The sequence below is a fragment of the Pseudophryne corroboree genome, chromosome 8 (assembly GCF_028390025.1).
Source record: "Pseudophryne corroboree isolate aPseCor3 chromosome 8, aPseCor3.hap2, whole genome shotgun sequence".
Lineage (NCBI taxonomy): Eukaryota > Metazoa > Chordata > Amphibia > Anura > Myobatrachidae > Pseudophryne > Pseudophryne corroboree.
This window is the reverse complement of record NC_086451.1, coordinates 24569233-24585769: the sequence shown is the minus strand read 5'-3', so window position 1 is coordinate 24585769 and position 16537 is coordinate 24569233. Positions and strand designations below refer to the sequence as shown.

Sequence of the window (16537 nt, the reverse complement as noted above, 5' to 3'; positions counted from 1 at the left end):
TGGCAGAGGCAGAGCTGCCAGTCTGTGAAGAAAGAAGAATGAAAAGAAAAAAAAATATTAAATTAAATCTTCAGGAGCAATCAAAAGAGTGACCAGCTTCCTTGGGCACAAAATAAAGACTGGCTTGGGGGAGGGGGGGGGGGACATAGTAGGGGAGGAGCTAGCCACAGTGTTAGAGTTTTAAAGTGCCAGCTCACAGTTACTGCCTACTATATCCCCATTGTGACTGCTCTCCAGTGTCCCCTAGTGGATGAAGGAGAAATCATTTTAACAATTACAATAAACGTTAAACTTTAATTGCAATTCATTTAGAAATCAGGTAGGTGAATGCCTAGCTAAGACAGTACTTTTTTCTTCCTGGTGTTTCAGTAATACTGCGTCTGTGTCAGCGACAGTGGCTGCATATACAGATGCTCAGCCACTCACATAGGAGGTAGTGTTCATTCTAGCACCCTGCACCTTTCAAAATACATGCAGTTCCTCGTTCCTGCCTGGGGTGTCACTCTCTGCTATGGTGCTTCTCAGCATACTCTGATCTGTTACTCAGTGCTGTGATACAGACCTGTGTGTGTTGAGAAGCACCAGAGCAGAGAGCGACACCTCAGGCAGGAAAGAGAAACTGCACATGATTTAAAAGGTGCAGGGTGCTAGAATGAACACTAGGAGGTCATGCTGGGACGGAGAAACTGCACCTGCCAGAGGGCTGGCACTAGTGCCCATGGTGCGACCAGTGGTGGTGTCTAAAGACGCACCAATCGGTATTACAGCATGTACGGACGCCGACAGTGGGCGTATCAGTCCTTGAACATTCAGCTGCACTGATGCAAGGTAAAAGTTTTACAGCGGCATCTGCATAAACAGTCGCAGACGGGCGAACACCAACAGACACTGGCGCTACTGCTTTCCGACTAAGACTCAGCACCACAGAGAGGTACTGAGAATGTCACTGCAGCGTTTATACAATGGGAAACTCTGCAAGTGTGTTCTAGAACTTCTTATTGCACACCGGCATGAAACAAGGAATCCCACAACAGAGGAATCCCACAACAGAGGGCCACAGACACTCAGGACAGGTGCGCTGAGGGAGCCGATTGTGGACCTCACTTACCTGCTGAGCCGCTTGCAACTCCTGCTGCATCTTCTGGTTGCGTGAGGTCAGAGCCTTCAGCTCCTCCTCTTTCCTCTGCTGGATCTCCTCGATCTTCGTCCTTGTATGGAGAGAATAGAGTCAGAAGAGGAGAGAGGCGGTGAGTAAGCGCCCCCAGCGGGGTACGAGGCGGGATTACAGACTCACCTGCTGTCATTGTACAGAGCTTCCTTGTCCGTTTGGAGACGCAAATAACTGTCAGGGTGAGAGGGAATAATGTCATGTAAGCAATAGAGTAGATGTGTCTATACAAGTCCATACTCCAATCAGAATTGGTGGGTGACTGCTGTGTGGCTAGTAGTGCCGGTCTTCTTTCCTGGCCGTCAATCTTTCTTCACCTACTATATGTGCATTTTTCCATAGAGATCAGTATACGAGTCCCTGCTTCCTTAGTATCCAGCCTTTAGGACTGGAACTGGGCACAACCCCCTCCCATGTGAACAAAACCCAAGTAAGACAGCAAACGTCGCATTAGAGACGTTCCCAGGGCTACTGGATAATGTCAATGTTGTATAGTCAATACCCTGACAATACCTCTGAGGTCTCCTGAGATAAGCAGTAAAGTCACAATTTTAGGACTGTCCTGCCAAAAGTTGCTAGGTACGGCCCGTGCAGCTCTGCACACCTGTGATTGGTGCATATGGAAATGGATGGTGTTTTGAGAGTAGTAGCGGGGTGATAAGAGGCAGCCTAGCGCTCCACTGCCCTGGAGACTACAATATTGGGAGGTCTGCTCTCATGCACGGACCTACCCCTACATTCAGCGCTCACTTACCTGTCATGCTTCTTCTTTAATTTTTCAGATATCTGTCAGTGGAAGAATAGGGAGTCAGGATTTGGGGGGAATGGTCAAAAAGTGTATATACCCTTAAGGCAAGAGATACAAAATATGTAATTCAAAAATAATATGTCTGCGTTTCACTTTTAGAGAGGGGTAAATTATCCCCTGCTCCTTTTCAGACTAAGTTGTTGGAATCCCTCCCCTGGGACCGCACTGTTGGGGGCCGTAAGTGCTGCAGGATAGTTCTAGGAGGCCTGTATTAGAGCCACCACATTGTAATAGGTCACCTCTCACCTTTGTGTTCTCCTCTTGTACCTTGGAGATCTCCCCCTGCACAGAAACACATGTAGTTAGACACAGAGTACAGATAATGATCTCTGACCACCGCCGTACAGCAGTGATACCTCCCCCCATCACCGCCGTACAGCAGTGCCACCTCCCCCATCACCACCATACAGCAGTGCCACCTCCCCCATCACCACCATACAGCAGTGCCACCTCCCCCATCACCACCGTACAGCAGTGACACCTCCCCCATCACCACCATACAGCAGTGCCACCTCCCCCATCACCACCGTACAGCAGTGACACCTCCCCCACCACCGTACAGCAGTGACACCCCCCCCACCGTACAGCAGTGACACCTCCCCCATCACCGCCGTACAGCAGAGACACCTCCCCCATCATCGCCGTACAGCAGCGACACCTCCCCCATCACCACCATACAGCAGTGCCACCTCCCCCATCACCACCGTACAGCAGTGACACCTCCCCCACCACCGTACAGCAGTGACACCCCCCCCACCGTACAGCAGTGACACCTCCCCCATCACCGCCGTACAGCAGAGACACCTCCTCCATCATCGCCGTACAGCAGCGACACCTCCCCCATCACCACCGTACAGCAGCGACAACTCCCCCATCACCGCCGTACAGCAGCGACACCTTCCTCATCACCACCGTACAGCAGCGACACCTCCCCCATCACCCCCGTACAGCAGCGACACCTCCCCCATCACCACCATACAGCAGTGCCACCTCCCCCATCACCACCATACAGCAGTGCCACCTCCCCCATCACCACCGTACAGCAGTGACACCTCCCCCATCACCACCATACAGCAGTGCCACCTCCCCCATCACCACCGTACAGCAGTACCACCTCCCCCACCACCGTACAGCAGTGACACCCCCCCCCACCGTACAACAGTGACACCTCCCCCATCACCACCGTACAGCAGCGACACCTCCCCCATCATCGCCGTACAGCAGCGACACCTCCCCCATCACCACCGTACAGCAGCGACACCTCCCCCATCACCGCCGTACAGCAGCGACACCTTCCTCATCACCGCCGTACAGCAGCGACACCTCCCCCATCACCCCCGTACAGCAGCGACACCTCCCCCATCACCGCCGTACAGCAGCGACACCTCCCCCATCACCGCCGTACAGCAGCGACACCTCCCCCATCACCGTACAGCAGTGACACCCCCCCCACCGTACAGCAGCGACACCTCCCCCATCACCACCGTACAGCAGTGACACCTCCCCCACCACCGTACAGCAGTGACACCCCCCCCACCGTACAGCAGTGACACCTCCCCCATCACCGCCGTACAGCAGAGACACCTCCCCCATCACCGCCGTACAGCAGAGACACCTCCCCCATCACCGCCGTACAGCAGAGACACCTCCCCCATCACCACCGTACAGCAGTGCCACCTCCCCCATCACCACCGTACAGCAGTGACACCTCCCCCATCACCACCGTACAGCAGTGCCACCTCCCCCATCACCACCGTACAGCAGTACCACCTCCCCCACCACCGTACAGCAGTGACACCCCCCCCCACCGTACAACAGTGACACCTCCCCCATCACCGCCGTACAGCAGCGACACCTTCCTCATCACCGCCGTACAGCAGCGACACCTCCCCCATCACCCCCGTACAGCAGCGACACCTCCCCCATCACCACCGTACAGCAGCGACACCTCCCCCATCACCACCGTACAGCAGCGACACCTCCCCCATCACCACCGTACAGCAGCGACACCTCCCCCATCACCACCGTACAGCAGCGACACCTCCCCCATCACCACCGTACAGCAGCGACACCTCCCCCTTCACCACCGTACAGCAATGACAGCTCCCCCATCATCGCCGCACAGCAGAGACACCTCCCCCATCATCGCCGTACAGCAGCGACACCTCCCCCATCACCGCCGTACAGCAGCGACACCTCCCCCATCACCACCGTACAGCAGTGACACCTCCCCCATCACCACCGTACAGCAGTGACACCTCCCCCATCACCACCGTACAGCAGTGACACCTCCCCCATCACCACCGTACAGCAGCGACACTTCCCCTATCACCACCATACAGCAGTGACACTTCCCCCATCACCACCGTACAGCAGTGACACTTCCCCCATCACCACCGCACAGCAGTGACACCTCCCCCATCACCACTGTACAGCAGTGACACCTCCCCCATCACCACCGTACAGCAGTGACACCTCCCCCATCACCACTGTACAGCAGTGACACCTCCCCCATCACCACCGTACAGCAGCGACACTTCCCCTATCACCACCGTACAGCAGCGACACTTCCCCTATCACCACCGTACAGCAGTGACACCTCCCCCATCACCACCGTACAGCAGTGACACCTCCCCCATCACCACCGTACAGCAGTGACACCTCCCCCATCACCACCGTACAGCAGTGACACCTCCCCCATCACCACCGTACAGCAGTGACACCTTCCCCACCCAGTCACTGGCTGGTTCATAGTCACTGCGCCTCCGATGCTTTGCATTAAGTTACTGACTACAGAAATTATACATAAACACATGACACACTCACAGCAATGGTGCAGTGGGTAAGAGCTCATAATCAGGACATCTGCCAGTGGCTGTAGAGGCCAGCTGAGAAGTAGACTACATGGAGCTCTTTATTCCTTACTTTTCTCCAACCACTGCACCCACTAAGCCCTCCCTCTTCACCCAGTGCATCTCTGCGTCACAGTGTTTCTCCAACCACAGCTCCCCCTCCCCAAGCCCTCTCTCTTCCCTCAGTACATCTCTGCATCACGGTGATCTGTCTCCCAATTTCTCGATAATTTCTACGCCTGGCTCCCCCACTTTCTCCACAACCTCAACGTGGGATGATCTCGCTGAAGCTGCTTTTTCCACACTCCTGCCGCCTCTCCTTGGCCTGGTCTTTTCCCACTGCTGTAATATCCATCACTTCACCAGCTCCCCATTCCCTTACTCTGACCATCATCTGCTCTCCTTCTGCCTTTTCCTATCCTTGTCTCCTTGATTCCTAGGCTCCTTTACCAATGGTAATCTGGACACCCTAGACCACGATACTTTCTCCTCCTCACTTGAGCCACCGCTCTCAGACTGTGTCCCTTTTACAACATTCCCCTCATCTCCCATCTCCACCATGGAATCCACAATCCCGGCTGTCACTCTTAGCCTTCACTTTCCTTCACAACCCTGGCATTCCAAACACAGACTCTCATGGGCTCACTTGTCTCCCTCCGGGACTACTGCAACCTCTCTCTGTCTGTCTTTCCTCTCACCTGCCTCTCCCTCTCATCACTGGCCTCCCCAACATGGAAGACCCATATAGTATGTACTAATCAAGAAGGCTGACATCACGCGCCGGATGTAATGGCTTGCGAGACGGCCGGAGCTCCGAGACTCTGACCGTACGTACTCGTACGTTTTTTTAAAGCAGCAAACGTTTACAAGGCTAAACCAACCAGGAGCATTACATCCGGCTCCACGTATGAGAAGCACTGATCTGAAGAGCTGACACCCAAAAGCCTCTGTCACTCCCCATCACTGACCTGTAGAGTCTCTATCTGGTCTCTCAGCAGCTTGTTCTCTTCTGTCTGTGTTGCTAACTTGAGTGTTATACCTATGAAGATAAAGAAAGATATTTTGTCCTTATATTGAATAAATAATAAACATACAGAGGAACAATAATGCATACTATCTTTGCAGACAAGTTGCTGCAGCTAGCAACCACTCAGATTCCAGCAGGCATTTTTCTTCTGCCCTTCAGAAAATAGAAGCACGTGTCTGATTGGCTATTACAGGAAACGCCATCTCTCCTACATGTACCTGTACAGCACCTGAGAGGACTCATCCACCAATGTATTTAACGAGAGACTGTAGCTTTCTGTGCAATAGGTGGTAACCAGTGGAAAAATTGGGGCACTTGCCTGTGATAGGGGTACATGAAAAATTTCTATAATGGAGAGGCTAGAGGCTTGGGGGTGGCGAAACGCGTGTTTGGGTGCACTAGGGAATTTAGGCATTGAGTTTCAATGAGGCAAGGACTGACATGAATTCTCTCTACAGCGTTATGCAAATCGGTAGCGCTATATAAATACATTTTTCCGATGTTCGTGCGTCTGGGACCCACGTCTCCCTGGCTAAGCTATTCTCTACAAAGTTTCAGCATGGTAATGTATTCTCTCTCTCCATAGCACTGGCTGTCTCTAGCAGCCACAGAAAGCAGAACGTGACAGAGTGGTTACATCTACCCACCAGGAACTGGAATCTGAATACTAGATGAAGAAAAGTGTGATGCGGAATTTTGAACACATAAAAGAAAGAAAAAAAAAAGTTATCACACAGCGCTATGGGGGGTATTCAATTGTTTGAAAAGTCAGTTGGGTGTCTGTTTTTTCCTATCTAATAGACAGGAAAAAACAGACACCCAACCGACTTTTCAAACATTTGAATTCCCCCCCTATGAATCCAATAAGCCGACCATTAAAGTTATTTAGAAGCAGGAATATTTCTCTATATACACCAGCAACCCATCACTGCAGCGGGGTCTCAACAGCAGCGCTGACCCATTTGGGTAACTTCTCCGTACTGCAGGGAGAGTAAAGAGAAAGGAATTCAGCACTCGCTGCATACTCACCTTGGAGGTTGTTCTCTCTCGGTTCCCAGGTATTGGATTGTTCTCCATCCTGCAAAATAAGACAATTAGTAACCTCCACTGGTCACCAGGAACCACCCCGATAGATTACTGTATGGCCTTTCACTAACATCAATAAATGATTAAGTTGTAATCAAATAAAATGTACACTAGTTAAAAACATTTTGTAGACTACCTATCCACAGCAACAAACAGGGAGTGGCTGTAAACTGGCACGTTTCAGCTGTCGTAATAGCTTTCTTCAGGGACACTCTCTCAGCCAATCAAACTCTACTACCTAATTTTGGGTACCAGCGACTCTTGCCTTAGCTGCAGATCTTAAGTACTCTACAGCTAATATACAACAATCAGCAACTTATATTATTAAGAGGACACTGCAGTCATTATGTTATGAAGAGATACATTGTGTATGATATTAAATACATGTTAAGGACTAGTGGGACTTATGTAACACGTGTTGTTTCCTCTTTTTGATGTAAAACCAGTGCACTGTTTTCACCTTGATGAATACAAATCACACAGTTTCTGCTAAACACATCCTTTTTGACCTATTGCTATTTTCAGACAAGCGCCAAAGCAGAGGGCTGAGAAATCTCATGTCTACTGGTTTCTACTAGCTACAGCACTTATCTGTAGAGGCCAGGCATTACTGTCAGAGCAGCTTGTCCGTCCCAGGTCGCAAATTTCCAACCATTTAATTATTAAATGACCTCTATGAATATTGCTAAGCAAATTACATGTGATTGATAAAGTTGACAATTTGTGGATTTTAATTTCTCAATAGATTATCTTATATTAATATAAATCTTATATTAATATTTCATGTTGTTTTGCAGAAATTGATATCGCTCTCCTATGGTCTATATTGGTTACCATACGGACCCTAGCACGATTCGTTGCACGGATATTTCCTGTTCAGGACAGATCACGGAAACCTGATTGGGTAAATCCCAATGACGCAGCTATCTTTGCATAATAGAAGTTTCTATACAATGCACACAGCCATAAGTGAGCAGTAGGGATGGCCATCGGTGGGTTATCCATCGATAGTCACCATCGATGGATAACCTCGATGGTGTAAAACCATCTGGAAGGGATCCCATCGATGGTCACCCCTGCATTACAGTACAATGAAATGCGGGTCAATCAGAGCCCATGGGCGTGGCTTCACGGGTGTCAGGGGGTGGGGCTAACCTGAGTGCCCTGACACTGTGTGATAAAAAAAAAATTTGGTTGCACTGAACCCTCGATGGGGGGAAACCATCTGGTTCTCCTCCATTGATGGTAAAATTATTCGACATCAGTCATAGACCATCGATGAATTTGAATCATCAGTGGTCGATGGCCATCCCTAGTGGGCAGCCACTTCTCCTCTACATCCTGCCAGGCTCCCCTCTAAACAAATGCCATGTAAGAAATGAAAGTGCTTGACCCTGCACGATAGGAAGGTAAGTGCCAAGGTAGGTGGTTGGGAAGTTTTGCATATATACATCGTCATCTGAGAACACAACAAGAATAATGGAAGTGTTGGAGGATTATGGGCCTAATTCAGACCTGATTGCAGCAGCAAATTTGTTCTCTAATGGGCAAAACCTTGTGCACTGCAGGTGGGGCAGATGTAACACGTGCAGAGAGAGTTAGATTTGGGCGGGGTGTGTTCAAACTGAAATCTGAATTGCAGTGTAAAAATAAAGCAGCCAGTACTTACCCTGCACAGAACAATATGACCCACCCAAATCTAACTCGCTCTGCACATGTTACATCTGCCCCCCCTGCAGTGCACATGGTTTTGCCCATTAGAGAACAAATGTGCTGCTGCGATCAGGTCTGAATTAGGCCCAGTGAGTAAATCACCTGCCCCTGCGGAGCCTGTCCATCAGCTTGTGTATCCGAGGTCTCGCTCTCCCCCCCAGGACCTGTGTGTGAGGTGCGGAGCCCGTTGGCCTGAGGTTCCTGGCTCCTGAGTGCTGCGATCTCCTTCTCGTGCTGGTCCTGAAGTGCTGGAAGGATTAAAGCCCAAAACACGGAGGTTATTATAGGAATAAACAGAAGAAGCTGGGTAATAAGAGACGGGGCTGGCGGCACACAGGGCATAACGAGGCAAACACGAGGAGCCCAAATAATACTAAGAGGCACTAAACCATTACACAAGCAGCAACAACTGGGTGCCCAGTTTACAGACGGTGCCATAGTGGGGAACACTGCACAAACTACAACATTCATAGAGGAAAAAGTGTTATACAGCCAATTGTCCTCTGCAGCGCGGTGTTCTCAGCCTGGAGGCGCCTCATCTCGCCCTCCGTCGCCCCGGGGACGCCGTCCGGAGGTGAGCCGCCCCGCTTCAGCTGCTGGTTTTCTGCTTCCAGCTGTTCAATTTGGGAACACAGCTGTGGACGAGAGGTGGGGGTGAGTGACAGCACGCAGGATGAGGCCCACAGCCCCGCCCCCTCCGGCCACTGTCTGGTTACCTTGGACAGCTCCTGCATCAACGTGCTGTTCTGCAGCCGGAAATCGTCCTCCTGACTGTGCAGCTTTCCCTGCAGCATCTCATTCTCCCCCAGCAACGCGTCCACCTCCTGCAGGGACAGCAAACATCTACCGCCACCTTCTCAATCAACTACCCCACAGCCATCTCCCAGAGCCCAATCTGCACGCAATATGTACTAATCCACAGCCGTGCAGAGGGGATGTGTGACACATAGAGGAGCTGGAATTCCCACCTCCACCCAACAAGGCAGCGGAGCTGGGAGAATCTAAGGCCTGATCACAACAGAGCTTTACAATGGGGTATAGATAGAGCACAGAATACTCAGCGCTGAACGGGAGGTCCCACATCTCCGTCTTACCTGGGCCTTCTTGCTTTTACTGAGTGCCTGTGAAAAAAATCAATGACATCAGTCAAGAGTTGTATATACACTGCTTCAATGCCACGTAGAGAGGAGACAGACACCACAACATGACAGAAACACAGCATCCTGACACATGAGGAGGAGAAACGCAGCATCCTGACAGCGCATGAGAAGGTGAAACGCAGCATCCTGACACCGTATAAGGAGGAGAAACACAGCATCCTGACACCGTATAAGGAGGAGAAACACAGCATCCTGACACCGCATGAGAAGGTGAAACGCAGCATCCTGACACCGCATAAAGAGGTGAAACGCAGCATCCTGACACCGCATAAAGAGGTGAAACGCAGCACCCTGATACCGCATGAGAAGGTGAAACGCAGCACCCTGACACCGCATAAAGAGGTGAAACGCAGCACCCTGATACCGCATGAGGAGGTGAAAGGCAGCATCCTGACACCGCAATGAGGAGGTGAAAGGCAGCATCCTGACACCGCAATGAGGAGGTGAAAGGCAGCATCCTGACACCGCAATGAGGAGGTGAAAGGCAGCATCCTGACACCGCAATGAGGAGGTGAAACGCATCATCCTGACAGCGCATGAGGAGGTGAAACGCATCATCCTGACAGCGCATGAGGAGGTGAAACGCATCATCCTGACAGCGCATGAGGAGGAGAAACGCAGCATCCCGACAGCGCATGAGGAGGTGAAACGCAGCATCCCGACAGCGCATGAGGAGGTGAAACGCAGCATCCCGACAGCGCATGAGGAGGTGAAACGCAGCATCCCGACAGCGCATGAGGAGGTGAAACGCAGCATCCCGACAGCGCATGAGGAGGTGAAACGCAGCATCCCGACAGCGCATGAGGAGGTGAAACGCAGCATCCTGACAGCGCATGAGGAGGTGAAACGCAGCATCCCGACAGCGCATGAGGAGGTGAAACGCAGCATCCTGACAGCGCATGAGGAGTTGAAACGCAGCATCCTGACAGCGCATGAGGAGGTGAAACGCAGCATCCTGACAGCGCATGAGGAGGTGAAACGCAGCATCCTGACAGCGCATGAGGAGGTGAAACGCAGCATCCTGACAGCGCATGAGGAGGTGAAACGCAGCATCCTGACAGCGCATGAGGAGGTGAAACGCAGCATCCTGACAGAGCATGAGGAGGTGAAACGCAGCATCCTGACAGCGCATGAGGAGGTGAAACGCAGCATCCTGACAGCGCATGAGGAGGTGAAACGCAGCATCCTGACAGCGCATGAGGAGTTGAAACGCAGCATCCTGACACCGCATGAGGTGAAACGCAGCATCCTGACAGCGCATGAGGTGAAATGCAGCATCGTGACAGCGCATGAGGTGAAACGCAGCATCGTGACAGCGCATGAGGTGAAACGCAGCATCGTGACAGCGCATGAGGAGGTGAAACGCAGCATCCAGACAACGCATGAGGAGGTGAAACGCAGCATCCAGACAACGCATGAGGAGGTGAAACGCAGCATCCAGACAACGCATGAGGAGGTGAAACGTAGCGTCCCGACACCGCATAAGGAGGTGAAACGCAGCATCCTGACACCGCATGTGGAGGTGAAACGTAGCGTCCTGACACCGCATGAAGTGAAACGCAGCATCCAGACACCGCATGAGGAGGTGAAACGCAGCATCCTGACACCGCATAAGGAGGTGAAACGCAGCATCCTGACACCGCATGAGGTGAAACGCAGCATCCTGACACCGCATGAGGTGAAACGCAGCATCCTGACACCGCATGAGGAGGTGAAATACAGCATCCTGACAGCGCATGAGGAGGTGAAACGCAGCATCCTGACACCGCATGAGGAGGTGAAACGTAGCATCCTGACACCGCATTAGGAGATGCACAGCATCCTGACACTACATGAGGAAGCAAAAAGCTGCATCCTGACACTGCATGGAGACGAAATGCAGTATCTTGACACCTCATGAGGAGGCGAAATGCAGAATCTTTACAACAGGAGGCACAGGCAAACACGGACACTCGGGTGGGTGGTACAACAATTTGCAAAGCTGTGGATTGGCCCAGGGGTGTTGCACAATTTCTCCACGCAAACAAATTGGACTGAAGGCAGTTCAGTGGTCAGTGGATTCGGCTGGATCCCAGCCAACCGTCTGCCCAGGAAATCCTCTATCCTGCTGGGTGGGTTTTGTTCTAGCTGTGAAAGCTGCTCCCCCCGAGCTTCTCAGGAGCTTTGACATCCCTGAACAAGGAGGATCTCCTGCACGGATTGCCATTGCGCGCTGGGACACTTAAAGAAACGTTCTAATTCCCCAAGCCCAGTGACTAAGTACTTTATGTTAGGACACCTAATTCAACACAAAACGGTCTGGTTTTGCCTTTAATGATTAGTCTGTTCTAGCATTACAGATCTACAACAAGCACATACTGTACCTTCTGAGCTTTGAAAAACTCTTTCTCCAGAGACGCCTGTTTCTGACGAAGAGACGTGAGTTCTGACAATTAAATGGAAGAAAAACAATTATCATTCAAGCACAGATCCTGTGACGGACCACTAGATGGAGCCATTCAGGGCATTCTGGTAGGTTAACTGGTCTGACTGAAACCCCCCCCCCCCCCCGTACCACATTCCCAGCACGGGAGATGTGTCTATCCTGCTGGGGCAGTGTGTGCCTGGCATGTTTTGGATTGCTGCTCTTTGACTGCCCAATTGGAGACCTGAGCATCAGCAAAACTCAGAGCCGGACGGGATCTACTACAGCTGAATTCAGCTTGGGGGTTGTCACCAGACACCAGGGGTAAAGTGCTGGAAGCCAGTTTAATCAGAAGTAAAATCTCCCTGCCTAGCTTTAGTGGAGCCAGGGCTGTAGGGTCTGAGCCGCCTGGTTCTGGTTCCATGCGGACATGCCACTCTATTAAACGTAAAATCAGATTGCATGATCTAGGTTGAGTACAGATAAGAGAACCAACCTGGACTGGCTAAGGTAGATCTATTCCTGGTCTAATCCCATACCAGCACTGGGAGTCTGTATTTCATACATGCAGTCCATATAAAAGTGTATAAGAGCCGTACAATTTTATACTAGGACTCTGCTGGGTTCCTGCGTCCTACAGACTGGCGTGCCCCCTTTAATCTATCCCCTGGCTGATCTGCGATCATGAGCCATATTCTGCCAGCACCCCGGACCTGCAGTAAGAGATAAGGAGGATTTAGTCAGCAAAGAGGTGCTGCAGCAGCTACAAGCTATCCAGAAGCAGTCAAGAAGTCTGGCAGCGATACCCTCCTATAACTGTAGGTACCACATTGCTGACATTTGCTGGTGTGGAGAACTGGCGCCAGAAGGAGAGGTCAGTAACGGAAACTTCGTAACCCGCGCCGGGCGGGCAACACCGTGACAGATGTCACTTTTCACGTCTGCAGTACAGTTTTTGTCTGCGCCCGCCATGGGGAAATTATACTGTGAGCTAAATGTGCTTAAAAACGACTTCTCACTGTACAGCGCTACAGACTATGTCAGCACCACACAACTAAACAGATGCTGACAATACATACTGTATATTCAGAATAGATTGTCTGTCCTACATGCCATGACCATATTCCAAATTCCAATAAAGACTTGTTGTTGTTTTTTTTAACATTTTGTTATAATGACAATACTTAATTCGCTGCCAAGCGAGAACTTATCCCTCTGTTGTGTTTTTGCCTGTATGAAAGATAACCAGTCGGGAGAAGTCACACAACATACTGCACAGAGGAGGGTTAGGTATGACGATGGGGGGAGGATAGGGCATCGGTCAGGGGGCGCCAGGAAGGAATAATGAGGGTTGCGCTCACCCTGGTTGTTTTTCCGCAAGCTGTCTGATAGTTGGTAGTTTTGGGTTCGGAGCTCCAGCAGCTGGGCCTAGAACAAAAGTAACAGAGTAACTATGGGGTAAATGTACTAAGCAGTGGTAAGAGTGGAGAAGTTGCCCATGGCAACCAATCAGCTGCTCTGTATAACTTTATAGCTTGCAAATTATAAATGTTACTTCAATGCTGATTGGTTGCCATGGACAACTTCTCCACAGGCTCACTTCTCCACACATTGACCCCTATATATCATATATAAACTATATATGCAGAGAACACTCCCTCCCTGACCTCACACAGAGAGCTACACCAGTCACACTCCGCTTCTTCCCCATCGGCTGCTGTTACACTAACAACCCTGAGTTACAGAGATGGGGGCGCGAGGGGGCAGTGGGTATATGATAACTGCTATAACCCGGAGCAATCGATTGATTTCATTTCATAAATGCGACTACGGAAGTTGCAGAATCTGATTGGTTGCTAAGGGTTACCACGCATATTTCCTCTGCTCCGGATTTCAGAGATATCGCAATTACACCTTAACAAGGAAAGAGGACATTATATTGTCTACACTCCACAACCTCAATCTCTATACAAACCACTAACATAATACAGTATAACCAATAGGTATCACACGTGACCTAAAACAGACCCATGTCCTGGGTCTGTCACAGGGTCACATGATAGCTCCGATACCCAGCAGAGCAACCTCCCATGGTACTCAGCGGAGCAACCTGCCATGGTACCCAGCAGAGCAACATGCCATGGTACCCAGCAGAGCAACCTGCCATGGTACCCAGCAGAGCAACCTCCCATGGTACCCAGCAGAGCAACCTGCCATGGTACCCAGCAGAGCAACCTGCCATGGTACCCAGCGGAGCAACCTGCCATGGTACCCAGCGGAGCAACCTGCCATGGTACCCAGCGGAGCAACCTCCCATGGTACCCAGCAGAGCAACCTCCCATGGTACCCACCAGCAGAGCAACCTCCCATGGTACCCAGCTGAGCAATGGTACCCAGCAGAGCAACCTCCCACGGTATCCAGCGGAGCAACCTCCCACAGTACCCAGCGGAGCAACCTCCCACGGTACCCAGCGGAGCAACCTCCCACGGTACCCAGCGGAGCAACCTCCCACGGTACCCAGCGGAGCAACCTCCCACGGTACCCAGCAGGGCAACCTCCCACGGTACCCAGCAGGGCAACCTCCCATGGTACCCAGCAGAGCAACCTACCATGGTACACAGCAGAGCAACCTCCCATGGTACACAGCAGAGCAACCTCCCATGCTACACAGCAGAGCCACCTCCCATGGTACCCAGAGTAAACAGAAAATAGGGATATACCAGCGCTGGCTGTATAAGGTAATGCAAGACCATGAGAGCAACCTCCCATGGTACCCAGCAGAGCAACATTCCTGGTACCACACAAAGCGACCAGAGAAATCCCTGTCACACAACTTAGCAACCAGTTACATCCCTGGCACAAAACACAGTGACTGGAGTCCTCTCCAGCACCCAGCGCAGCCACCAGATAAAATCCGGTACTCAGCAGAGCAACGGGTGGCATCTACGGTACACAGTAGAGACATCTATGGTACACAGGAGAATGATATGTTTAATTTTTTTAATGTAGAACCTGGACATTACAGGATCTGGTGTGAGCACATGATAACCCAAGGATATGGTATGACATCAGAAGTACCTGCCAGGGACATGGTATGACATCACAGGGACCTGACAGGGACAAAGTATGACATCATAGGGACCCTTACAGGGCAACATTACATCACAGATTTATGGTACGAAAACACAGGGATATGGTATGACATCACATGGTCCTGACAGGAAAACATGACATCACAGGGACCTGGCATGGGGCATATGACATCACAGGGACATGGTATGACATAACAGGGCCCTAGCAGGCACATAACATCATATGGACATGGTATGACATCACAGGGACCTTGTAGGTACACATGACATCACATGAACATGGTATGACATCATGGAGACAGAATATGACATCACTGGTACCTGGCATGGTCACATGACATCACAGGGACATAGCTAGACATAATAGGGACCTTACAGGGGTACATGACATTACACGGATATGGTATGACATCACGGTTTCCTGACAGGAGCACATGACATCATAGGGACCTGATTGGGGCATATAACAACATAGAGACCTGATAGGGGCATTACACAGCACAGGGACCTGTCAGGGTCACATGACATCACATGGAGTCACATGACATCACGGGGACATGGTATGACATCACAGGGACCGGGCAGGAGCATATGAAGTCACAGGGACCGGACAGTGGGGTATCTGCCACACACAGACATGAGAATACCCCCGTTAGAGAACACTTGGGCAACAGCAGCTCCCATCAGCCATGCATGGCAGGCAGGTGACTGCTGACACTGGGGGCTGCAGGTATGACATGACGTCACCGCTGCAGCGTAGAATGATGTCACCGGAGCCGGCCCCGGGACCCTGTTACCTGCATCCGCTGGAACTCATCCTCTGACAGAGCCTGCGCCATCTTCCTGTCACAGCCCCGGCACCGGCACTGCACCCCCGCCGCTCAGCTCAATGGTACAGTCCAGCTGCCACCATAGAGACCCGCCGCGACCAGACGGGCGCTCCACTCTACCAACGACTACAGCTGCGGGGATAGAAAGGCGGACGAACGAGCGCTCGCCACCTGCTGGCCACACACATTATTACACTGGCTAATTATTTCACTACAGTAAGGGGGCGCTCAAAGGCCCTCATTCCGAGTCGTTCGCTCGGTAATTTTCATCGCATCGCAGTGAAATTCCGCTTAGTACGCATGCGCAATAATCGCACTGCGACTGCGCCAAGTAATTTTACAATGAAGATAGTATTTTTACTCACGGCTTTTTCCTCGCTCCGGCGATCGTAGTGT

The 16537-nt window shown here is 51.3% G+C and overlaps 1 protein-coding gene and 1 non-coding gene across 3 annotated transcripts in view; both read right to left on the bottom strand.

Moving 5' to 3' along the window:
* GRIPAP1 (GRIP1 associated protein 1) overlaps positions 1-16273 on the bottom strand; it is a 127174-nt gene extending 110901 nt beyond the window's left edge. Inside the window, exons 1-13 of one of the 2 annotated variants that reach the window (XM_063936083.1) lie at positions 16109-16273; positions 13580-13646; positions 12178-12239; positions 9749-9775; positions 9371-9478; positions 9145-9289; positions 8757-8902; positions 6885-6933; positions 5797-5867; positions 2223-2258; positions 1923-1954; positions 1295-1342; positions 1109-1208 (exon numbers count right to left, since the gene is read on the bottom strand). In XM_063936083.1, coding sequence (XP_063792153.1) covers positions 1109-1208; positions 1295-1342; positions 1923-1954; positions 2223-2258; positions 5797-5867; positions 6885-6933; positions 8757-8902; positions 9145-9289; positions 9371-9478; positions 9749-9775; positions 12178-12239; positions 13580-13646; positions 16109-16150 — 933 coding nt within the window. In that variant the 5' untranslated portion in view covers positions 16151-16273. The remainder of the gene's footprint in view (positions 1-1108; positions 1209-1294; positions 1343-1922; positions 1955-2222; positions 2259-5796; positions 5868-6884; positions 6934-8756; positions 8903-9144; positions 9290-9370; positions 9479-9748; positions 9776-12177; positions 12240-13579; positions 13647-16108) is intronic. The other variant, XM_063936084.1, reaches the window with a different exon arrangement.
* LOC134953873 (small nucleolar RNA snoR83) lies at positions 6610-6747 on the bottom strand. Its single transcript, XR_010185837.1, has one exon. It is a non-coding gene; the product is annotated as a small nucleolar RNA snoR83 (small nucleolar RNA).
* Positions 16274-16537: the final 264 nt, after the last annotated feature.